The 21,343-nt window shown below is 40.4% G+C and overlaps 9 protein-coding genes across 18 annotated transcripts; 5 read left to right on the forward strand and 4 right to left on the reverse strand.

Annotated features, from left to right (window-relative positions):
• The first annotated feature begins 87 nt into the window (after positions 1-87).
• Positions 88-1,892, forward strand: LOC6900344 (probable chitinase 10). Of its 2 annotated transcripts, none has more exons than XM_033384087.1 (2): positions 88-950; positions 1,014-1,892. In XM_033384087.1, exons 1-2 carry the CDS (start codon positions 926-928, stop codon positions 1,844-1,846), a joined length of 858 nt encoding a protein of 285 aa, XP_033239978.1. In that variant the 5' UTR covers positions 88-925; the 3' UTR covers positions 1,847-1,892. The 2 variants fall into 2 exon arrangements, with proteins under 2 accessions (XP_033239978.1, XP_033239977.1); XM_033384086.1 differs by having other exon boundaries at positions 1,011-1,876.
• A 981-nt stretch (positions 1,893-2,873) lies between these two features.
• LOC4813341 (BAG family molecular chaperone regulator 2) lies at positions 2,874-5,064 on the forward strand. Of its 5 annotated transcripts, none has more exons than XM_033384088.1 (5): positions 2,874-2,967; positions 3,500-3,950; positions 4,292-4,312; positions 4,367-4,509; positions 4,585-4,961. In XM_033384088.1, exons 2-5 carry the CDS (start codon positions 3,727-3,729, stop codon positions 4,959-4,961), a joined length of 765 nt encoding a protein of 254 aa, XP_033239979.1. In that variant the 5' UTR covers positions 2,874-2,967; positions 3,500-3,726. The 5 variants fall into 5 exon arrangements, with proteins under 5 accessions (XP_033239979.1, XP_015042564.2, XP_001353148.4 ...); XM_001353112.4 differs by having other exon boundaries at positions 2,913-3,168; XM_015187079.2 differs by having other exon boundaries at positions 2,913-3,104.
• On the reverse strand, positions 4,977-7,320 carry yellow-k (L-dopachrome tautomerase yellow-k). The gene has a single exon (XM_001353113.4). The coding sequence runs from the start codon at positions 6,291-6,293 to the stop codon at positions 5,205-5,207; it is 1,089 nt and encodes a 362-aa protein (XP_001353149.3). The 5' UTR covers positions 6,294-7,320; the 3' UTR covers positions 4,977-5,204.
• A 54-nt stretch (positions 7,321-7,374) lies between these two features.
• On the forward strand, positions 7,375-8,079 carry mex1 (midgut expression 1). Its single transcript, XM_001353114.4, has 2 exons — positions 7,375-7,556; positions 7,787-8,079. The coding sequence occupies exons 1-2, from the start codon at positions 7,504-7,506 to the stop codon at positions 7,983-7,985; spliced, it is 252 nt and encodes an 83-aa protein (XP_001353150.1). The 5' UTR covers positions 7,375-7,503; the 3' UTR covers positions 7,986-8,079.
• Positions 8,080-8,665: 586 nt separating this feature from the next.
• On the forward strand, positions 8,666-9,270 carry LOC4812825 (uncharacterized). Its single transcript, XM_001353115.4, has one exon. It carries the CDS (start codon positions 8,751-8,753, stop codon positions 9,108-9,110), a length of 360 nt encoding a protein of 119 aa, XP_001353151.2. The 5' UTR covers positions 8,666-8,750; the 3' UTR covers positions 9,111-9,270.
• Positions 9,271-13,161: 3,891 nt separating this feature from the next.
• Positions 13,162-14,937, reverse strand: MsrA (methionine sulphoxide reductase A). 5 transcript variants are annotated; one of them, XM_033383102.1, is made up of 4 exons: positions 14,790-14,937; positions 13,910-14,091; positions 13,510-13,770; positions 13,162-13,447 (listed from the first exon to the last, which is right to left on the reverse strand). In XM_033383102.1, the coding sequence occupies exons 1-4, from the start codon at positions 14,895-14,897 to the stop codon at positions 13,213-13,215; spliced, it is 786 nt and encodes a 261-aa protein (XP_033238993.1). In that variant the 5' UTR covers positions 14,898-14,937; the 3' UTR covers positions 13,162-13,212. The 5 variants fall into 5 exon arrangements, with proteins under 5 accessions (XP_033238993.1, XP_015042566.2, XP_033238994.1 ...); XM_015187080.2 differs by having other exon boundaries at positions 13,898-14,091; XM_033383103.1 differs by lacking the exon at positions 14,790-14,937 and adding an exon at positions 14,560-14,604.
• A 169-nt stretch (positions 14,938-15,106) lies between these two features.
• Positions 15,107-16,070, reverse strand: gdl (gonadal protein gdl). Its single transcript, XM_001353117.4, has 3 exons — positions 15,791-16,070; positions 15,433-15,727; positions 15,107-15,362 (listed from the first exon to the last, which is right to left on the reverse strand). The coding sequence occupies exons 1-3, from the start codon at positions 15,946-15,948 to the stop codon at positions 15,219-15,221; spliced, it is 597 nt and encodes a 198-aa protein (XP_001353153.2). The 5' UTR covers positions 15,949-16,070; the 3' UTR covers positions 15,107-15,218.
• Positions 16,071-16,540: 470 nt separating this feature from the next.
• Z600 lies at positions 16,541-17,006 on the reverse strand. The gene has a single exon (XM_001353118.4). It carries the CDS (start codon positions 16,986-16,988, stop codon positions 16,671-16,673), a length of 318 nt encoding a protein of 105 aa, XP_001353154.3. The 5' UTR covers positions 16,989-17,006; the 3' UTR covers positions 16,541-16,670.
• A 1,363-nt stretch (positions 17,007-18,369) lies between these two features.
• Positions 18,370-20,960, forward strand: LOC4812784 (uncharacterized). Its single transcript, XM_001353119.4, has 4 exons — positions 18,370-18,866; positions 19,095-19,191; positions 19,917-20,032; positions 20,120-20,960. The coding sequence occupies exons 1-4, from the start codon at positions 18,815-18,817 to the stop codon at positions 20,377-20,379; spliced, it is 525 nt and encodes a 174-aa protein (XP_001353155.2). The 5' UTR covers positions 18,370-18,814; the 3' UTR covers positions 20,380-20,960.
• The last annotated feature ends 383 nt before the right edge of the window (positions 20,961-21,343 follow it).

Genomic DNA, 21,343 nt, shown 5'->3' on the forward strand with positions numbered 1-21,343 from the left:
TTGTAGACTCTTGTGTACTCTAAACAAATTAGTTTTAGATAATAGTAAACTGATTTGAAGATATTACTGATATTCAGTATTCATTAAATCACAGCTATACTCATGAGCCTTTAATGCGTTCGATCATTACGAATCCTGCATTCAGTCAGATTCGAATCACCCCGAGTCACCTCACTGAAAACCGAATCCGAGCACTGTGGATTACATCAGCAATTTTAGTTCGTATATCCTCTGACTTTCAGAGAATTGCTCGGCACCCATGACCTACACATGACAAGACCTGCTTCGAGTCCCGAATCCAAACGAATCGATTCGGTTGCCGGTTCATGCAGGACTCTAGTACATGTGTCAATTTTTAGCTGGGAAGCACATTTCGTAGCATCACTAAGGGCGCTCAGCCTTGAAAATAACTTTCGCTGGAGCTGCGTTGTGAATCATGCTAACTCATATCTGATCTGATATCATATCTTTGCTAAGAATGAACCTTGGACCAAAAAAAGTGCTAAAATCAGACGAATCGAACTGGAGGCGAAAAGGAACCATTGACCGATATCAACCGTTTACTCGACAAGGTCATCGAACATAATTGCAGGTGGCTACGCCACTCATCTCTCCGAGGTAATCTCGGTATTCCTTTTTTTTGGGGTTTCTGAAATCAATAGTGCGGGATGTGTCTCAATGCCATCAATCGATTGGTTGAAGGGGAAAGAAACGGAAGTTTTTTGCAAAAAAAAATTGTATCTGAAATAGTTTGTTGTTTTGGCCCCGTTATCGACTTCGTCTACACGCAGTTGAAAATGTTAATTTTCTGATATTGAGGGCGAGGTATCTAGACGTCGCCTGTATGGCATATATGCCAAGTTCTTCGTGTAATACGTTATTAGAATAAAACTGCGCTTTACTGGAGCTTGACACACGAATCAGGATGAATACGATGAAATTCAATACAAGTAGATACAATCATGTAATGTAAAAGTTAAATAAAATAACCACTGTCTCTCCACTTCTAGCAGTAATTGGTTTTTTGGTGCTAAGCTGTATGGCCGCGGCCCAGAAAAACTGGAAGCTCTGGAAGCCCACTAATTCGGTGACCATACGACAGAATGGCGGAAGCCTGTGTGCCAATCATTTGGTTGGTGAATTTGTGCCGCATGCTGAAGACTGCCAAATGTTTTATCTTTGCGTGGAGAACGGTGATGCTGTCTTGGCCTCCTGTCCGCCCACAATGCTCTTCAATTCTGATAGCAAGCTCTGCGATACAGCGGGGAATGTGAGATGCAGAAACGACACAAAGAGCGGCATGGAAAACGCAATTCCGCCGAACGCCGGTGACAACGATTTCAACAACATGATTACGGATGCGGCTACCTACTGTGCCACGTTAACGCAACAGCAGTCCAACGATCGGATCGTTTATATAGGCAGCTCCAGCAGCTGTAGCAATTACTACATCTGCTATTATGGGCAGGCTATACTGCAGGAGTGCAGCTCGGAACTGCATTGGAATGCGATGACTGGAAAGTGCGATGTACCGGAGAGGGCTCAATGCACGTTGGGTGCTCCTGAAGAGGATCCTTCTACGAATCCAACTGCTCCCAATGGGAACATAAACTCGGGTGTAGCTGTGTGGAATGAGTTCATCCACTGCCCCACCTACGGACAACATCTGTATCCCCATATGCAGCGATGCGAGTTTTTCATTTACTGTGTGAAAGGACATCCCACTCTGCAGCAATGTCCGTTTTATTATTTCTTTGATATTGCCTCAAAAAGTTGTCAGTGGTCGCGTACGGCTTTGTGTGTACGTGATTTAAATTTGCCGCCCCAAATAAAACGGCAAACCTAACTCTACCACTTGTGTGTTTACTGATTTTCTTATCGATTTCCCCCACGTTCCAACACTAGTGTATCGTTTTGTCTATTGCTATTTCTGTCTTGCAGTCTAGATTGGATTTGAAGTCTGGTGGAATTCAAGCACCATAAAATAAGTATTTTATATGAATATTCTTTAATATGAATTTTGGAGTCAAACAATCCAGGTACTGGCATCTAGCCTGGCGGACCTATTATGCCTATTACTCGTGGGATCTACATAGACTACTGTTTCGATCCGTCGTACAGGACGGATCAGCTATGAAATCCACGATTCAGAGGTTCATTTTGGATAAGATTGTGCCCATGGGAGCTGGGACTATTTATTATCGTCAACGAATATGCAAAAAACACAACTTTAATATTTAAAGTTGGAGACGATGTAGCATAGCAAATAGTACGCTCCATTGTCTTAAAACATGGCGGATATTTGGTTTCGGCTTATTTCGATATGATGGGTGAATTTATGCATAAAAATAACTAATATTCGCCTAGTGCCGTACGAAATCCGTCCCAAAGAGTTTAGGGCTAAATAAAAGCTAAAAAACATGCCAAGCTGAGTAATTTCAGGTCATATACGCTTTATTAAAACACAAAATTAACGAGGATTCTAATGGCCATATGACACTAGACTTTGCTAACCGACTAACTGCAAAAACAGAGATGGCCATTGCGAAAAGCATGCAGTGAGAGCGAGAGATACGCTTATATGAATGCGTCAGTTTGGCTTTACAGCTGAGCAGGGAGCAGCAATTATCGATTGTTATACGTTTTACATCCAATTTTTCTGTCTGACTGAGTGTGCGTGATGGAAAAAATCTTTTCGTTCCAAAATGTGTTGCAGTTCTTCGACTGATAGCCGGGAGACGTGTCCAAAGACGGCAACGAACACTAATTTTGCGTGTTGTCACTCACGATATCTCTGTCTTCGCAGCAAAGTTAGCAAAGTCTAATGTTATAGCACCATAAGCTCTAAAAAGTAATTCAGATTATCGATAGTGGTCTATAAACATCGATAGAATTAATGATCAATGCTTCTCCATCTCTAGTGTTGTACAAAGACAAATGTTTCATCTCTAGGAAAATAAATTGAAGGTAAATAAAAAAATAAAACAAGTAAACAAACCTGCTCAAACATGTAAGAAAATCACTTCAGAGTTAAAACGAAAAAATAATTTTTGTGAAACGTGAAATTAAAACACCGCTTGCTTCAAATTGTTACCAAGCCGCAGGTAATCAATCTATTTAAATATACGAACAGCGAAATCGAGTCCCTGGAGCGAACAAGGCAACTAGGTGATTATTGCCCAAAAATTGTCGTTCATTTGTGCACACGTAAGAAACAAAAGAAAACATACGAGAACTTAATGGAAAATATGCTGCAAAATTTGCGAAGTATTTTTCGCAAACGACGTCACTGCAGTGAAGAAACGCCGCCGCCTTCTGAGGGCCCTGAGCTCCATCCTCGATTTCCTTGCGGGGATGACGAGGGGTCGGGGCCGGGGCCGGGGCCGGGGTCCAATGATGACTATAGTGTCGCCTGGCCGGACGCATATTTTAACAGCACACCAGCCGATAGGTAATTAAATACTAAATGAGCACTCCGTCTCTCTCTCTCTTCTTACAGCTTGCGTGTGTGTGTGTGTATAAACAAAATATAAAAAATAAGCAAAAGCATCAAACACTTCTCCGACACCTACTCAAAAAGCTTAAGACATTCCAAAAGTAGCCACCAAACGGCCAAAATCGAAGCCACAGTAGGCAGCAAGCAGCACGGAGACCCACAGCGATTAACACTTGTTTGGAAAACGCAAACGCAGGCAGTTTGATTTCACTCTGGATCAGCCGCAGGAGATGGAAATTGATGCGCAATCAGCGCAGCGTCCCAGCGAGAATCATCTTCATCAACAACAAAACTCATCCAGCGGCCACCACTCGGAGTCACCAATGAATTTCGACTATTTGCACAGCCTTCGTTCAGGCGCGGTGCCTTCCACATCCACAGCAGTCTCCAGCGCCAGTGACAATGGCAGCAACAGCTCATATGGACTAGTCGACGACAGTAGAGCACTGGACAGGTTGTTATTCCATCCTACATAAAATCAATCAAAACTTGTAGAGACCACAACACAAAACGACAGGCACAAACGTTTCATTTCTTTTGTTATTTCCCCACCTCACACTGCTACCAGCTTCATTCGTTTATTTTTTTATAACATAATGGTGATAGCTAAAGTACCTCCGAAAGACGCCCACACAGCTTCGAAACCTGTGTGTAAGCGGCTCTCAGGTCATTATTTGTAGACCTTATGTATTTCTATAAGTGGAGAGCTGAGCCATAGCAGAGCGGTCTAACAGTCTTAATTTGCTTGTTTCTTTTCATATGAAAACCAATGAACCCGATGAAAACATTCAACAGATCAATAAATGCCAACGAGAGGTAAATACGAATTAAATATTTGCAAACCATTACTAAACTCTGAACAACTTACAGATTTGTTAACATATTGGATCAGATTGATGCACGTGTAGAGAAGCTTCGCAAGGATGCTCTCAATTTACAAGAGATGAAAGACTACCTTTTAATGTCTATGGATCTGATCAAGAGCAATGATAAGCTTCAGAAGATGAGAGAGTGTAAGTAGATTGTTCACATAATACCTCACGGAAACGGGAAACGGATAACAATGTAATCCCTCTCTTCCCCTGTAGCCGAGCGCGAGGAGATCATGTTGTACATACAGCGCGTCAGCTCACGCCTGGGAACTGTTGAGCTAAATGTGCGCACAGTGCGTGACAACTCTCAGGAGGATTCTCTTAGTCAAATAAATTCTTTGATCGACACTATGATAAAAATGGGAGATCCTGTGATCGGCCGCCAACGTTGCCAGCTGTACTTGAACGCGTGCTGCAGTAGTGCCATGGATCCGTCTGGACATCTGGACACTCTGTCCGAGGCTGATGTCGGACCGATCGACAAGAAATTTGAGAGCGCTCTACTTGGTTGTACTTTGGACGACCAGAAGAACATCAAGAAGCGATTGCAGGCCCTAATGGGTTACTTAAACAAGCAAACTGTTAGCCATTAATTTGATTGTTTTTGACCCATTTAAAGTACATAGCATTATTATCGAACCAAAACGAATCACGTCACCAAATAAAAACAAGTAAACGAAATGCACGGAATATAAACAATTCTGAGTCTTTTGGGAACGTTCGAATCAGTTTTGGCCAAATAGTATCGATTAAGCGGCGGAAAGGTCTTACAATTTGTTTGTTTTTGGTTTATATATTTAGTCATTTTAAGTAACAGTTTAAATGTGCATATCGTTTTACAACATTCCAGGAAAACACATATCTTGTGTCTTCAAGACACGATCACTTAGTACCCACACGGCGCCATTGGTGCCAAAAAATATTTGTTGTATGTTTTTCGATGTCAGATAGATGATTTCGTTGCCCTCGGCCGTGATGTTAGCCAGCTGGACACACCGCACAACCGCTCCAAACTTGGATATGGCATAGTACAAGGTTCCCAAGCTGTCCATGATCATGCTGCGAGCCTTGCCCAAAAGGGTGCCCTGACGGGTGAGTTGTATGTGTTTTTTTGCTAGAGAGTTGGAGGAAAATGCAGCATTCTCTTCCCATTGCAGAACGTCTACGGAGCTATAGAGCCCGCCATCTTGATCGGCAACAATTAACTCGCCCTGAAGACCAAAAGTGAAGTCGATTGGCTTGATGGGAAATGATTGCTGCATACTCTCGTACTTGTGGCTCTTCAGGGAACGACTTCGCCAGGTCTGCTCCAGTATATCGTAGGCCAGAATATGCGGGCTTTGGCCCTGGATGAAATATATGTGTCGTTCAAGTTTGCAGCTCTCTATTCTGGGTCCCAGTTTTACAACCAAGCTTTGGGTGTTGTTGGAGTCAATGTGCTGACCGCAGTCAATTCTCAGGAGCTCCGCATTGTTGCGTATCAAATCAAAGACGAACAGCCTGGGGGAACACCTGCTGCCCGGCCAGCCGACATCCATAACCCACAAGCGACTGAGGCTGTCCACCTGCGACCAATGCGCTTGCTGCAGCAGCGTACAGTCGGAATGAGCCCCATTCGCGTGTACGTCGCGGTGGGGAAATATCACAGTTGGCATTGGAAAGCGCGATACCGGCCACTGGGCCTCGATGAGTGTGGGTGAATCGTTCCCTTTTACTGTCACACTGAGAAATACTCTCGAGTAATGCATCGACAAATGACGGACACTGTAGCTGGATTCGTTGAAGCCAGCCTTGGGCAACAGCCACGCTGCATTCGCAGTCGCCTGAGCAAGAACCAGCAAAACGAAGGGAACCTTCTGTTTGACCATCTTTGGATACAAACTGAATAAAACTGAGCTTGGAGCGTGTGGTTTGCTGATGTACATAGGTTTTCAAAGAACTCGTTCAAATCGCTTAGATCAGCAATTGGTTTCATGTGTCGCCATAAAAAAATTGATTTCAGCGACCTGCATTAATGGGGACTAACAGACTGAAATGGGTTTTTATGTTGGCTATCGACGTTTGGTCAACATTATGTGTGTTGAAGAGAAATTATTTAGTAGATACATATGATTTTCAGATTCGTACCAAAACCTTATCAGAGATTCGCAGGTTTATTGATTATTGCGCTATAATCTATGTTATAATTTACTTGTAGATTTCCAGTGCTATTAAACAATTAACTTGGCTAAGGTAAATCCCCGAAAAATGTTCATCACGAATAATAATCCTTTCAAGAGGGCTCCTAACGAACTTGATACGAAATGTTCCCTGTTGATTAGTAATTTAATAATAGAAAACTGCTCATCCGAACCTCTTCTAGCCGAAAGTGTGGTCTATTTCCTGTCTATAATCAATCTTCAACTGTATACTCTTATCTCTGACTCTGACCGATTTGTCACTGCCACTGCATGGTTTGACTGTCCCCTTGCCTGTTTTCTGAATCACCTGGAAATATCTGTGCCAGCCCAATCAAATACTCTAAAGTTTTATAGATCATAAATATAGATGTATTTGCTTCTTAAAATACTCAAGATGTCTGCCCTATGGTTTGATTTAAGTAATGATTATGGTTTTTTTCAGTTTGCGCCTAAGTTTATGATTGAAGTCTGTGGAGGTGATAGGGAGTAAAATTTTACTTTGGTTTTCTCTCTCTTACTGGTGGCATTGTATATTATGTTGTCTACCAGGACGACAGTACCCACATTCAGATGGAAGGCTATCCGATACCAGTCGGAGTCAATTGGAACACACAACCACAAAAATAACTAATGAAAGCATATTCTGTGCTTAAGTTCATAAGCTCTTTTCCCTATCTACCTCGCACCTCTGCGTTGGAGTTAATAATAACCGACTCGTTATCAGTACAATATATTGTTTTTTCCGTCCTCTTTGAACCGATATGATTAAAGCTTTCGCTGCGTTTCCCAATACCTGTCGGCCTGATATGTGGGCAATACGAGTAGCAAACATTTCAGTTGTTAATTTGTTTTGGCCAACGACACATCGAACACCGGGAGAGCTGCGGTTAAGATTCGCCTTATTTACGACACCTTCCTTATAATTAACACATAGTACCCGTCGACTGCATTCAACATGTGCAACGCTCTCTGCGAATGTCTCAAATGCCCCGGCAAAGTGGTTTGCTGGTAAGTACGGACAGTGACTGATTTCTGACTCATTCATTGCATCACGACTGCTTGACTTTCCAAAAAATATCAAGGAATAGTACGGGACAGTTCATGGTGGTTCATTTTTGTTGCGGTTTGATCGAACAGGAACAGCATTTCCATGTCACCTCTGATATTTTCCTGTGTACTCGTAGTTCATATTCAAATATATCTTACTCTCTCTAATCCATCTGTGGTATCCATTTTAGCTGCTGTAACTGTGCCTGCAAAATGCTGATGAGCATTATCTGCTCAATCATTGTCATGGTCGTCGTAGTTGGATTAATTGTTTACTTCACGGTTTATTATCACAAGGATAAGGGCACCGATGACGTTCAGAAGCAGGTCTCCCAACTGACGCCCATTGTAAAGCGCAGCATACGCGACTATTTTAATAAGGAATATTGATCTAGAGCGATGAATTTATACCATAGAAAACATTTTTTTTTTCACATTTTATTAAATAACAATTATCACAAATAACAAACACTATAGTATTGTACACTGTTACATTGATTTGTACAATTTACGGTTATTACTCGACATAATCTGGACTACATCGGGCACGGCTCTGGAAGGACATCTAGGGCTGCATCTCAAGTCCCCCGTTGGCAAGGTCAGAGGTGCATTCCGGTTAGTTTGCTCCGGATCCTGTTCCTAGACAGTCTCCTTGCCAGGACTTTGGGTGACTCCTAAGCTTGATCGTGGATAACAAAATTAATAATAATTCCCAGAAAACGAACGAAATTAACAGAATCCGCGAAGTGTGTTACTTAATCTAATCGAACCTAATGCTCATAGTGGGATTTTTCCTTATCTACGATTGTTCTAACTGAGTTCTATGGCCGTAGGTATGGCAATTTAGAATTTGTTGTACTTTTTTTTAGCGGATTCTTTATCTATTGGCCTGGTTGATAATGAAAGAGGGGAAATGTGATTCATAGAAATGATGGGTTTTTCGGTTTTTGGTTTATTTTTCCGCTGTGACAAATTCAATATGGAGACTGTATTGCTTGCTAGTACCATTGGCTCTTACGATAGTCGATCCCTTTGTTTGGTCAGGTAGTCGGTCCTCGGCGAGGGTTGAAAAATGAGTCTAGTGGCCTGTGCATGTGGGATGCATGCACTTCGACTTGAATCATTTTTCAGTTGGTCGTCAGCATCAGGTTTGCAATGTCCTCAAACACTACGCTTTACTACTCAGCCGTGGAAGATATGTTCAAGGAACTGCTAACAATAGAGGTGGAAAAGTTGGATACCAAGAATGTGGAAGAGTCCGACTATGAGCCGTTGGTCAACACACCGAGGCGTTGTGTTCCAAGACGTCAGCATAATCTGTTTGCCAAGGACTCGACCAGTTTTGTGATTTGTCGCCGCTCACCAAAGATCGAATCATGCTTTGAGCTGGGGACGGGGTCGGAGCTGTCGTCTAGCAGACGTCGCGAACTCCAAGCCAACCAAGTCCTTCGTTTGCGCATTGAGAGAACCGAAAAGGAGCTGAAACCACAGCGACGGCTATCCATACGGATTTAAGTGTCGTCCAACGATCTTCTCATCTGATCGCAGAGCTTCCGTGTTAGTTTAAATATTACTCATAAGGTTTTCCAACTATTGTATTTGCATAATTGTGTAGAGTTTGAAGAGGTCGTGCAGATAAATATATGCTTCAGTTACAGGATTCTTTAAAATTAAATAACATTTAGATGAGCAATTGCGAGTATTCATGGTTATGCCAATGCCTCACATCTAGCTACTCAAAGTGGAAGTGCCATAGGAACGAAAAATACATCGATTCTTGCAGGCTGTGGATATGAGCCTGTTTTGAACACACACAATGTTTCGCATTGATTTAGTCTATGTATTTAAAAGAGGTAAATATTTAGGGAACAATGAGCCACTAAAATAGTTTAAGTTCAAAACTAATTTGTTTGTTTCTATTACTCTTTTGTTTGTTTATTATATTCATGGAAATTTATTTTTTGGACCAGCTGTGGCATCAGTGCGCTAGAAAGAGACGGGTATAGTATACCACTGTCGATCTATGAAATTGACCACATTCACATCTGCGTCGACAGGTGGCGCCATGTCGATGTAAAGAAGATGTAAAGTGTAGAAATCATGTAGATACTCTGCGCTGCGCTGCTACACTAGCTCGTAGCAAAATTTGTTTGCCTCTTGGGAGATAAAGGGATATTATGCATAGAACTGAGAGAATGTTTGTCATTTCAGACTCCAATATATGCAGAAATTAGTCAGCCTCTGTTTTAAAGCTGGTTCAACGATATTTACAAGCTTATTGTCTTCTTACAGAGACCAAGAATAGGTATCGGGATGAGGATATACATATATACAAGATACTAATAAAATTCATGAATACGTCTAAAAATATCAATATGCGAAAAGGTCTTTACTAACTACGTTTAAAAGCAGCTTGGAAAACAGTATCTACATACATATTAAACTAACAAAATAGGGTATACAAATGCCCTTACTCCGGTTGACAAGCTACAAGCAAGAAATGACATTCCATACTCACTTACGTTGCCACTTTTTTTGTTAACCTTTTTTGTTCAGACCTTGTTTTAGACACAATAAAATACAAAATATGAAGTTCTTAAAAGTAGTTAATATTGTAGAAAATTTATTCATGAATGGCCTAAAATGATGTGGGAAGAGCTAAGGGATTTAGTTAGTCAGCATAATTCAACGGAATATCAAAATTAAGCAATATCTCTTACGTTTTATGTGTTTGACCGCTTTCGCTAAAACATTTTAATAATAGGCAAAATGCGATAAAAGCAAGTATTTATATTATTATTATTATATATTATTATCTAGTAATATTCGACGGAATATCAAAAACGAGGCATATGTATAATAGAACTTGAATTCTTCAGTCGAGCTGCTGGAAGGACCTCTGCTATGAAGCGGACTTGCAAGTCGTGCTCGGCAAGTTTTGCCTTCGGGTTGGAAGCTGGGTTGTATCTCACACAACTCTTGACAGGAAACGGGCTATCCCAAATCGGGATCGGGAAGAGCTAAGCTTAGGTACTGGTAGGCTGTTTATAGTAAATGACTTAATGGATTTCCTAAAAGCTCGTAAAACATCCCAGAGATAACCTATGCTGCAGGGATCATCCAATCCTTGCGTCGCGTTGAAAGACAGCGCAATCGAAATTCAAAACCTAGATAGGGGACAATGACGGCTTTCAGTAGTCCCATACTTATCGGCTTTCAATGCTTCCCTTCCCGAACTTACTGATTTACATTTGAAACGTTCTATGTTTGCGAATGATAATGTAAATTTAAAGGGGGTTCCCGTTGCCCAAAAACTTGGGTAAAACCTGAAGACTGAGTCAAAGAATTTGCGAATAACTCTAACAGAATCAAGTACTTAAAAACAATATTTATTACCAATAAACCTTATCAAAGCCCATGCATGACTGGCTGGATTTGTGCATGTACAAAATCTAGTTGATTTAAAAAATCAAAATCAAATTGCAAATAGGATGATTTGCAAATAACTGTGTATGTTCAGCTTCTGTGTGCGCTATCGACTTTCTCAATATAAATTTGAAACAAGAAGGGCAGGCGGTTGGTTTCGTGGTCGAAGCTTTTGATACTCTGCATCTTTTAAATACAATATATGATATTTGGTTGATATATGACTGCCATGACAATGTATGTATGTATATAAACTTGCTGAATAATAATTCCATAATGATTAATTTCCACCTAAAAGTTATTAAAAATACATCTCCATAAAATTTTGTCTCGATAAGATCCTTTAAACTAACAATTTACATTTAATTTGATGATAAATAGTAGTGAAATCATTAAGAGATTAATCTCTGCATTACAAAAATCTGGGCAATACTATAATACCCTGCCCCATGCCAGAGTATAATTATTTAATGCAAATCATATTGATTACGTATGTATGTACATATATGTATGTATGTAGAAAGAGCGTCAGTGCTCAATGCTGACCTTTCAGTGACAGCCCCTTACGGACTGACTTGTGCCATTTTCCCTAGACTCATTGACCCTTCTTGCCTGTAAAGCGAAACCAGTGAAATTATTATCAACTCAAACCGTGCGACTAATACAAACAAAGCGCCCCGTCATTAATAGCTTTTGTTGTTATGTCTATCGTCGCGCGTCTGACAATCTCGTGTGCTTCGGGGAATGCTGCTCTTCCTCTTCTAGGCTGAAACGTATAACGGAAAATCTTGTAAAAATCGCTGAGGATAAACGGTTATAGATTTTTGATCCAAATTTTGGCAGTAGGTGGCTCCTGGACCAAGCTATGTTATATCCGAAAAGTGTACCGATTGCTTCATTGCGAACCCCATAAACCGCAAAAGTTTGCCAGCACCCCGTGGGTGCTTCGATTTTAATGATTTTTGAAGAATCAGATACTTTAGCTTATGGGTTATGGCTAGACCGAATCTCATGCGATTCGAAACATTCTTTTATATAGAAATCATTTAACGAAATACAATTTAAATCTTGCATTTGCTGTAAACAAAATACTATGCTCTTTTCGCTTTGGCTTTATCGCACGCGGGCGATTTGCCGCCTTGCCGCTAGGAACGAATGATAGAGGAGAGCAGACGCAGACGTAGACGGAGAAGGAGAGAGCGTTGTCTGATAGTTGTCGCCGCTTTCTGGTTTGCCATTCATTCAATGTGGGGAGAGGATGACTGGATGGGAGTGACAACATGTGCTCTGCTCTCAGAGCATTATAGAAATTAATAAAAGAGCGGTCAAAGCTGTAGAGTTTGGGTTGAAGGCCCCGGATATAATAAATTCTGTTTGGTTTGCACTTCCCATCAGCCGTCTAATTATATTTTATGAAGAACTTGAAGCACTATATTTTTCTAATCAGACCCCAGATATAGTTAGACTATGACTAGGAGAATTTCGTTCTACTTTCAATGCCATATATTGCTAGTCATTACTGCCTATAGTTAAGGGTCCTTCAACTTTCCCCATACGATTTCTGCAAATGTTCAAGACTGTTAAACCCTGAATCTAAGCTGAAGGTTTTGTTTGTAGATTATAAAAGTTAAGTCAATCCTAAAGACAGGACTTACGGACGTGATACCCTGCCAATCTTTTACATGATTAAGCATCCCTGCATGATTGAAATCTACAGATTCTATAGCTTGAGTTAACAAGAAATTCACTTCTTGCTCGATCGGATCATAGACTCAATGAGGGAACATTAGCCATATGACCCAGCAAAAACGTTATCATCCTGTTTCGAAATCATTATATGACTACCAAATGTTTATCATCCCAGATTAGCCAGCAAGCTATGTAAGCTGTTGTTTTTCTCAATTTACCTAGGATCAAGCTGAATAATATTATCACGTAGGCCAAAAAAAGGTTGCTTTATCGGTCGAATGCAAGCAATAAATGAGAAGCAAGAGCCAAAAATAAATAAATTCCATTTGAGATAATTTTTTTATTATAAAATATTTTTATATTTAATATTTGTTTCAATACTCCTAGATCTACGTAATACGCATTTTGTTTTGAACGAGCAAAAAATGAAAAAAGCTGATTTTAAAGTATACCCCCCTTATGTGTATGATTTTAGCTTAACATCTATACAGAGACGTCCATGTCAGCAGTAGAGACCCTGGCCCTCGTTCTGCTCTACGTGATAGTTGCAGTATTGACGCTGAGTGGGCGTAAGTCCGAATGTATCCACCTCCGTTTTGAACTGCTCCATGCCCCCGACACCAGCCAGATAGCCATTCAGTTTGGTGGCCACATAGCTGCTCTGCAACAGCGTGGGGCTGAGGTTGAGAGAGGTGGCCAGATCCTTGTGGCCCTGCAATCTGTACTTTTGGTGATAGCTATGGGAAATCAGAATGAGGATTAGTATTGACGGAGATGGTTTCCGATTGAATAAACTTACGCTTCGGCCGCATAAAAGTTCGCCTTGGGTGCCACCTCAGTGGTAATCACCTCGGGAGCCCGACGCTCCTGCTCCTCCAGCTTGGAGGTCTCGGCGATTTGCTTCTGCTCATCATCGTGGTAGAGAATCAAGGAAGCGTACTGACGCTTGATGGGTGTAGTCAGGCCATACTCATGGTTGTTCCAGAACAAGTCCAACAGCTCCTTGAAGCTGATCACTGTGGGATCGTAGTCAATTTCCAGAACCTCCGTGTGATCGCCCCTGTTGAAAGTCGTGGGTTAGTAAGGCGTCGGAAAGTGGTAGATAGAAATAGAAGACGGGATGGGTGTGTGCGAAGAAAAGAAATGCTCGGGTTAGAATGATCAATGTTCAGTTTCTCTAAGCTTACATTTTACGGTACGTTGGTAATTCGGATTTGCCGCCGGCATAGCCCACAGTGGTCCTCAGCACGCCCCGGGTGGCTCCATACAGGGATTCGGCCCCCCAGAAGCAGCCCATCCCGAAGGTGGCTGTTGCCTTGGGAATGTTAACATGATGTACGGGCGATATGCTCAGCTCCTTTTGTTCATTGCGAACAGTGCTCTGCAGGTTGTCGATGAAAAAGAAGAGAAGAGTGAGTAATCATTTTAATCAAATTAAATTTCATTGCTTTGTAGGTCACACCAAGAACAGAAATGTGAGACCGTAACCGAATCCCGGCAAGCAGCGCATTTTGCAACAAAAACATAAAAAATCCACACTTGGCAATTTTTACAATATCTCGTGTGTCTCTCTCATTAGCAATTCACTCTTTCGCTTTTTCGATTTCGTTTTCTTTTTCTTTGTGTGCATCCCATATGTGCTTTCGACAAAACAGCTGATTGGCCCCACAGACATTACAAAATCAAAATCAAGGCCGTTGGCTGAAACTACTTTTCTAGAAAATTCAAGTTTTTCACAATTATTCGCATACGTTAGTCAGTTTCGATTAAACAAAATAAAATTATTGTTATTTTATTAAATTATGGTGCACTGATATAATAAAAAAGGTTTATATTTGACTTTTCTTGCCTTGAAATTACGAAACAAACGCGCAAACATTTCGTGGCGAGCAGGTTGGCTGTTGGGAAGCAACTAAGCTCGGTTGGCCAAAACCAATTAAAACGAATTGCTTGGCAGCAAAGAGTAAATGCTTTCAACTTTTGTCAACTGCCATTTATGACCTAACCGGCCGGCTGACCTTGCCAGGGTCTGAGAAACTTAAATTAAATTAAGGAAAGTGGGGTGTCACATTTACTCACCAGATCCTTAAGCTCAGGATGTGAAACAGTTGTCGTGATAGTCAGAGACATTTTACACACAAGAGTTTTTAATGTGTTCTTTGGAAATTTCAAACAGAACTGATGCATCTGTGTACTGGTCGCCACAATTTATAGCGCCGGCTCTCAGCTTACTACGCTCGGCGGGAGTAAAAGAGGCGCGCTATCTCTATCTTTGTTTTGGTCAATTCTCCCACTCTCTCTCTCTCTCTCTCTATCTTTGTTTGGGACTCTCACAATTCCATTTCTTACTGATTAACTGCGCAGCACGACAGGTTTTTAGTACGATGAGCTGGACATTTGATCACGGTTAATAATTTAATGGGTCTATATATTCTAATTAAGACAGGAACGTATGGAACTTTAAAGTCAAGCGCTGTTTTTTGGGGGCTCCGGATTTTGCTCCAGCTGCTACTTGTTGGGCTCGTAATTGAGCCGACTCAGACGCAAAATGAAATCGAGCAGGAACATTTGTATTTTGATCTCCTTGGGATTCTCGGTGACATAGAAGCCAGGCACACCAGCCTTCTGCAGAGTGGATTGCTGGTCATTAACCTGTTGGCCAAAGCAGTCAAAATAGTTAATAAAAATAGGGAATTTTGGCTGGTTTATTGCGCAAACCTGCCTTTTGATCTAGAATTTCAATAATCTTCTTGTCGGACTCCACTAGCTTTTTGGAATGCTTGAGTTTCATTAGGCCCAGAATGTGCAGGAGTTCCTCGGGATCCTTAATTTTGGCACGCCAGTCGGACACCTCAATTTCGTATTCGTTTTCCACCTGCATACGCATTTTGATCAAATGCCGCTCAGTCTCATGCTGGAGCTCCATTAGAGCCTTGACAATGACGAAAATGCTATCATTGAGCACACAATTGGCCAGTTCTGTTAGTAGATCGTAGGAAATTCGGGTTTGCAGGTTTCTGTAAACAAAAGCAACCATTACTAACGTGTTTTTGCCCTTATTTAAGGCTGCTTCAACTCACTCAGGCAGCTCGGCGTGCATTGTTCTAAGCTGATCCACGAGAAAGTAGATCTTGCGCTGCAGGAACTCTGGAGATGGTTGCTGAAATGGGTCTTCTGCGACCGCCACCGGCTCACTTCCATTTGTAGGACCCTCATTGGATACTGTAATGTCAGTCATTCTGTGCTTTCGTTTTGTTTTTAATAGTTTTATGGGTTAGTGGACCCTTTGAACATCCAAATCGAAACTTTGTTTATTGTTGTTTATTTATACCGTCTCACTCTCAGAAATATACCGAAATATACCATCTCATTTAAAAAATATACCGTAAATATACTGACGAATTCAAGTTCTCTTTTACATATTCCTCGTTTTTGATCTTCCGTGGAATATTCTCAGCTATGTAGAACATTTAGCCATGCCCACTCAATTTTGTACGATTGATGAATCAATTCTATACATGATTGGCCTATTCGAAATACTTGCATTTATTGGATTTCTATATAAAATTGAAAATTAAATTAATAGATTGAAGAAAATGATTTTGCTGTGAATTCGTCTTCTTTTTCTTTTTTCCACGAAATTTTCATGTTTTAAAATACCGGAAAATACCGAATATTCAATAAATAAAAAAAATCCGAGTCATAACCGATTTGAAGAAAGCATCATCATCGATGGCCGAATCGATACTATCGACTGGATGCGAGTGGTGCGCGCCAAAGAGTAATTGTTTGAAAGTGAATGAGGGACAAGGATATGAATGCTAATTTAATAGATTGATGAAATAAAATATACTTTATTGTATTTGTGCTGGGAACGTATTTCCGATTTGAAATCAGTGCTGCTTATAATTATAATGATTACATCAGGTTGTGTTATGTTGTAGTGTTGTTGTTTGTTGATTAAAAGTTCAAAGACTTGCGCGCCTTGATAAAGTGTGCATCCGCCTCATAGGTGTAGACTCGATTGAGTTTTATCTTGCGTCGTTTCTTAGGCTCCGTTTGAAATTTTCCTTGTCCCCCGCAGCTGGGGGTAGCTGGTACCAATGATGAGAAGCATTCCCTTTTGCTGTCGTCTCTCGGAGCTTCTACAATTCTTAGGCTGTTCAGGCGTTGCAAAATTTGGCTGGTTTCGGTCTCGGAGCTCGACATGATTTCAGGCTTAGTATTGTGAATATATATTGTGTTGCTTGAAGTTGTCGGCTTGCTACTGATTTCCATTAGCCTCCGGCCACTGTTTATATGCAATTGATTGGTATGCAATTTCTAGACAGTCATAAATATCCATGCGGTAAAACCTTTCTTTATTCCTCCATCTGTCGTTTTATGACCTTACCTGCCCAATTGTACAATTTTCGCCGAAAATTGCCGCTAATCCCATTTTAATGCCTTCGAAATTGTGCGCCCAGGTAGTCAGCTAAGCACTTTATGAGCCGTCTAGTAATCTACAAGCGATATGTTTTCAAGAGCACTTTCAGAAATATCCTTGTGGATACGTGAACCAAAACCGTCAATGTTCGCTCTCTTCTCCAGTATAGTCGGAGGTGTCCACAAAAGCTTCTTATTTAATGATACTATTGATTTTTCTTCCTCAGACATAGATTACCCGTCAAATTTGTATATTTGGATGAGCTGTTTTTTGTGGGTCTCCGGCAAGACGTAGAGACGGATGGACACAGCTCCAGTGTAAAAGCTAGTCGATTGGTTTTAAATATATAGTGTTTCCAAGTCACATTAAAATACATCTCTAAGAACGCTCAAATAAGCATCCTGTAATAATTAGTTTTTATTTAAAATTTTACGTCGAGGGGAAAAAGCCAGGCTGTTAAAATTCGAATAATTTTAACGATGATATTTTTGCGTCAACGCACAGTAGGACATCGACCATTTCAGCTTGCTAAATTGATAACTGCTGAACGAACTATTATATGTATGTATCTTCATGAACTAAAATGCTTTTTAAAATGTAGTCTGCTTAGGTCAATATTGATGCAATGCTTAGAAGCTTTAAAAGTTTAACTTTGATTCCTCTGCATATTTGTGAAATGAAACATTTTAATTTTTTTGTACTTCTAAAGAACGTTTTATTGCCTATTTTGCTACCCTTTTTTTTTGTACTTGTCGGTAATTTATTTGACATTTTGAACCTTGTTTACCTTGTAAAGTTTCTTAAAGTTTTGCAGCTCTTAAGATTTATGCTTAGGAAATATTAAACTTTAAAATGCTAAATTTTCGACCATTTCGACAATAAAAGCCCAGGAAAAGTCCAAAATGTCTTTGGACTCTAAATAAGTATTTTTAAGTAAAATTTCATATTGTTGTTCGATCCTTTTATCATACTAATGTATTATGGGTCTCAATTTATAAATCGTTTTCATTAAAATCAAAGCAACGAAGCTGAAACTGAGCGGCCTTTTTTCGAAACGAAAAAAAATGTTTCCAAAAATAAATCATTCATGTAACTACCGACAGATGGCGCATGTGCATGTAGAACTAGAGCTGCGCGCCAAAGTGAAAATATCCATACTATTTCTAACTTGAAATATATTATCAGCAAAAAATATATATCGATACATATTTAACATGCTAACAACAGAACATGTCGATGGAAACAAACATATGTTTCACACTGTTATGGCATATGTTAGCCGTTTCCAATTCTGGTTTCAATTAATCGCCAATGGTGCTTTTAAAAACCTTCCACAGACGAATCCAGAACAATAAGAGCCAATAACCATTAAATGAAAGCAATTGATTTGGTCCGACGTCGCGAGAACCTAATAAAGTGTCCTAAAGTCATATGTGTATTGTGTAACTGCTTAAAAGATGAGGCAACCAAGCGACTGCGGGAAAATTCTGATCATATAATTTCTTAAATACTAATCTACGTCGAAAGGCACAAAACGAAACAGAGAAAACACCGCAGTAACGAAAATAGCAAAGGAGAACTCGTTGCCAGAAAAACACCTCTCAGGCAGGCAGTCACCAGGCGGACAACAACAAAATCAGCGAGGTTTAAATTAAACATTTAAATACCAAACACAACCATGTACACAATCAACAAGGGACCCAGCAAAATTGTTGCTAAAACGCGACGTGGTAAGTACAGTGCATTTAAATGTATATAAATGTGAAAAAGTACAATAAACCCAAAGACCGGGCACGGAATGGAATTGTTGCCGAACTGTTATGTCACAACAATGCGTTGAGCGGCAGCGCACACTCGCACTCATCTCTCTCTCTCTCTGTCGCTCTTTTTTGAAAATTGTTTTGCCGGCATTTCAACTGCAAACTGACATTTGCATCATTCTCTCCGTTACTTGTCAGGTCTGGCCCAAAACTTTGAAAAGTTCGAGAGCATCAAGGAGAGCAGCAGGAAGAACGGCAGCTTCGATCTGAACAGTCCCCCGGAGGAGCACAACAAGTAAGAGAACAGAACACAGCTGAAATGCCGAAACGCTTATGCAAACAATGCGTGTGCCTGCACATGTTGGAAATGTGTCGGAAAGGGAGCGAGGGACCCTCGTCTTATCTTGACATTTTATCGCAAGAGACAAGAGACTGAGCGACCTAGCTAGCACTCCTATGCTAATTGAGAAGCGGAGCAGAGCGTTCACAGTAGGAGGCAACACGTGGGTCAAGCATCGGTTATCGGCTGGCCCCAAAGGCAATGACTTTTCCGCCCGTTACGTCACATGTTTCTAAGCGAGATGAATGGGAGCCACAGCAACAGACATTAGTAGGGCGCAAGCCGGCTGTGCGAAAATCATGATTTCTTATTGTACAATACGCATCCTTGCCAATCGAATGGAATGTGCTGAGTAGAGGAAAATCGATTGAGATATCGCTTCATATCACTATTCGTTATCAGCATAAAATGCCAGTCACATCTGCCTATGTTAGTATCTTAATTTGTACCAATTTATTTTGTACAATTTGATTTATTGCTTTAATGTATCAAACAATATTCGTACGTCAAGGTGCCTAGAGCAGAGTACCACGCTGTCGTTTTCCCCCACTTTCCTCGAGTGATTTATTTTTGTAGTCCACATGTTCACGGGGCGCAGTACGGTTTGCATAAGTGCGACGTCATTAATATTAAATATTTCGTAAAATTGTAATTGAAATGTAATGACTTTGGGAAAACAGCATCCCGCGCCCATTTTTTCAACAGAGTGCCTCAAAACGGATAACACCCACCAAGCTGATCGAGGATGAGGTGATAACACCGCAGCATGAGGAAATCATACGCTATATAAATGACTGTAAGTCGAACAAACAATACACATTTATATATGTATAAGCACATCCCGAAACTAAGCTATATTTTAATGCAATTTTTTTCGTTATAGCATGGAACATGTTAGTGGCACCAAATCCCTATGATTCGAGTACATCGGCGAAGCCCTGCGAGAAACCAGTGGCAGATGCTAACAATAACAATGCCACTAATCCTGTGGAATGCATCATCGCCAATAAACCATTTCCCACCTCCGCATCGGCGGCTGTTTGGGTGGAGCCTCCTAGCCCAGCGTTGCAAGACTTCAAGCCCTTCGATCTGGAATCATGGTGGGGTCGTCGCTTGTTCCAAAACATTACCAAGAGCCTCTAATTAGCAGCGCCGAGCAGATTATGTAGCGCTTGCTGAGATACTAATTCATAGTTCGCCAGTGCTTCCTTTTATACTTTCTACTAGGAAAATCACATTAGATATAAGCGAGCGAGTTGTGCGATTAGTGGTTAAGTAAAATAGTTTCGGTTCATAACTATTAGGTAATATGTCGTCTAAGTTTTAGTGCTCTCCTTTCTTAGCATGTTAAGTAAATAACTAGTTGTCGCTGTTGGCCAATGTACATATACATTTTGCACATCTTTTTGTGCAATAGACTTTTAAGATGTGTAGTTAACGCTTGACAGTTTTAGGCATCATTTATGAAAATTATTACAACTGACAGATAGACAAGTTTTCAAATTTTTAAAGTTATTACGAATTATTTCACATATGTCACTTCCTCCCTATAGATTAGTCTGTATATATGAATGAATTTGGATATTTTTTTTTCGACTCTAGTTTAGATTAAGCCATTTGTTGATCTAGAATTGGTTGATCCAATTCCAGTTCACTAGAAACACTAACCAAGAGCATACAGTCCCCTACCCTACATTTTTTTAGCACAAACAAAATAAAAGAATGCTAAAAACTACACATGTATAACTTGTTTTAAATGGAATAGCGTAGTAATATTGCACCAAAATGTTCTAGTTTGAATTATAACAGATAATATTGAAATTTAAAAATAATGCTCTAGTATTTTGGCACACTTACAAAACAGTTACACCAGCCCGAGCTTTGATGAGCACTGTTACCAGTGCTGCCAGGTTTCGGAGACAATACTAGATTTAAAAAAAAAACATGCCGAAAAGAGCTATGACGAAAACCATTTCAATTTCTTAGAAAAATGCTAGATATAGGTAATGATAGTGTGTGGGCATGGCTAAATGTTCTATCTAGCTAATCATTTTCGACATCAAAATTGATCAATATGGTTTCCAATCTTTGACGGAGAACGATTATT

Source organism: Drosophila pseudoobscura, chromosome X, assembly GCF_009870125.1.
Source record: "Drosophila pseudoobscura strain MV-25-SWS-2005 chromosome X, UCI_Dpse_MV25, whole genome shotgun sequence".
NCBI classification, from domain to species: domain Eukaryota; kingdom Metazoa; phylum Arthropoda; class Insecta; order Diptera; family Drosophilidae; genus Drosophila; species Drosophila pseudoobscura.

What these genes read in the sequence shown, in the direction of transcription:
- LOC6900344 (XM_033384086.1), top strand. Translation starts at nt 926, where the DNA reads ATGAATACGATGAAATTCAATACAA. An exon ending in TACGATGAAATTCAATACAA is followed by an intron (nt 951 to 1,010) that starts GTAGATACAATC and finishes CTCCACTTCTAG; the next exon opens with CAGTAATTGGTTTTTTGGTG.
- LOC4813341 (XM_033384088.1), top strand. Translation starts at nt 3,727, where the DNA reads ATGGAAATTGATGCGCAATCAGCGCAGCGTCCCAGCGAGAATCATCTT. An exon ending in GACAGTAGAGCACTGGACAG is followed by an intron (nt 3,951 to 4,291) that starts GTTGTTATTCCA and finishes AACATTCAACAG; the next exon opens with ATCAATAAATGCCAACGAGA. An exon ending in TCAATAAATGCCAACGAGAG is followed by an intron (nt 4,313 to 4,366) that starts GTAAATACGAAT and finishes AACAACTTACAG; the next exon opens with ATTTGTTAACATATTGGATC.
- yellow-k (XM_001353113.4), bottom strand. Translation starts at nt 6,293, where the DNA reads ATGTACATCAGCAAACCACACGCTCCAAGCTCAGTTTTATTCAGTTTG.
- mex1 (XM_001353114.4), top strand. Translation starts at nt 7,504, where the DNA reads ATGTGCAACGCTCTCTGCGAATGTCTCAAATGCCCCGGCAAAGTGGTT. An exon ending in CCCGGCAAAGTGGTTTGCTG is followed by an intron (nt 7,557 to 7,786) that starts GTAAGTACGGAC and finishes TATCCATTTTAG; the next exon opens with CTGCTGTAACTGTGCCTGCA.
- LOC4812825 (XM_001353115.4), top strand. Translation starts at nt 8,751, where the DNA reads ATGTCCTCAAACACTACGCTTTACTACTCAGCCGTGGAAGATATGTTC.
- MsrA (XM_015187080.2), bottom strand. Translation starts at nt 14,897, where the DNA reads ATGCATCAGTTCTGTTTGAAATTTCCAAAGAACACATTAAAAACTCTT. An exon ending in ATCCTGAGCTTAAGGATCTG is followed by an intron (nt 14,092 to 14,789) that starts GTGAGTAAATGT and finishes GACAACCTGCAG; the next exon opens with AGCACTGTTCGCAATGAACA. An exon ending in TTACCAACGTACCGTAAAAT is followed by an intron (nt 13,771 to 13,897) that starts GTAAGCTTAGAG and finishes GACTTTCAACAG; the next exon opens with GGGCGATCACACGGAGGTTC.
- gdl (XM_001353117.4), bottom strand. Translation starts at nt 15,948, where the DNA reads ATGACTGACATTACAGTATCCAATGAGGGTCCTACAAATGGAAGTGAG. An exon ending in ATGCACGCCGAGCTGCCTGA is followed by an intron (nt 15,728 to 15,790) that starts GTGAGTTGAAGC and finishes TTTTGTTTACAG; the next exon opens with AAACCTGCAAACCCGAATTT. An exon ending in TTGAAATTCTAGATCAAAAG is followed by an intron (nt 15,363 to 15,432) that starts GCAGGTTTGCGC and finishes TTTGGCCAACAG; the next exon opens with GTTAATGACCAGCAATCCAC.
- Z600 (XM_001353118.4), bottom strand. Translation starts at nt 16,988, where the DNA reads ATGGAAATCAGTAGCAAGCCGACAACTTCAAGCAACACAATATATATT.
- LOC4812784 (XM_001353119.4), top strand. Translation starts at nt 18,815, where the DNA reads ATGTACACAATCAACAAGGGACCCAGCAAAATTGTTGCTAAAACGCGA. An exon ending in TGTTGCTAAAACGCGACGTG is followed by an intron (nt 18,867 to 19,094) that starts GTAAGTACAGTG and finishes GTTACTTGTCAG; the next exon opens with GTCTGGCCCAAAACTTTGAA. An exon ending in CATACGCTATATAAATGACT is followed by an intron (nt 20,033 to 20,119) that starts GTAAGTCGAACA and finishes TTTTCGTTATAG; the next exon opens with CATGGAACATGTTAGTGGCA.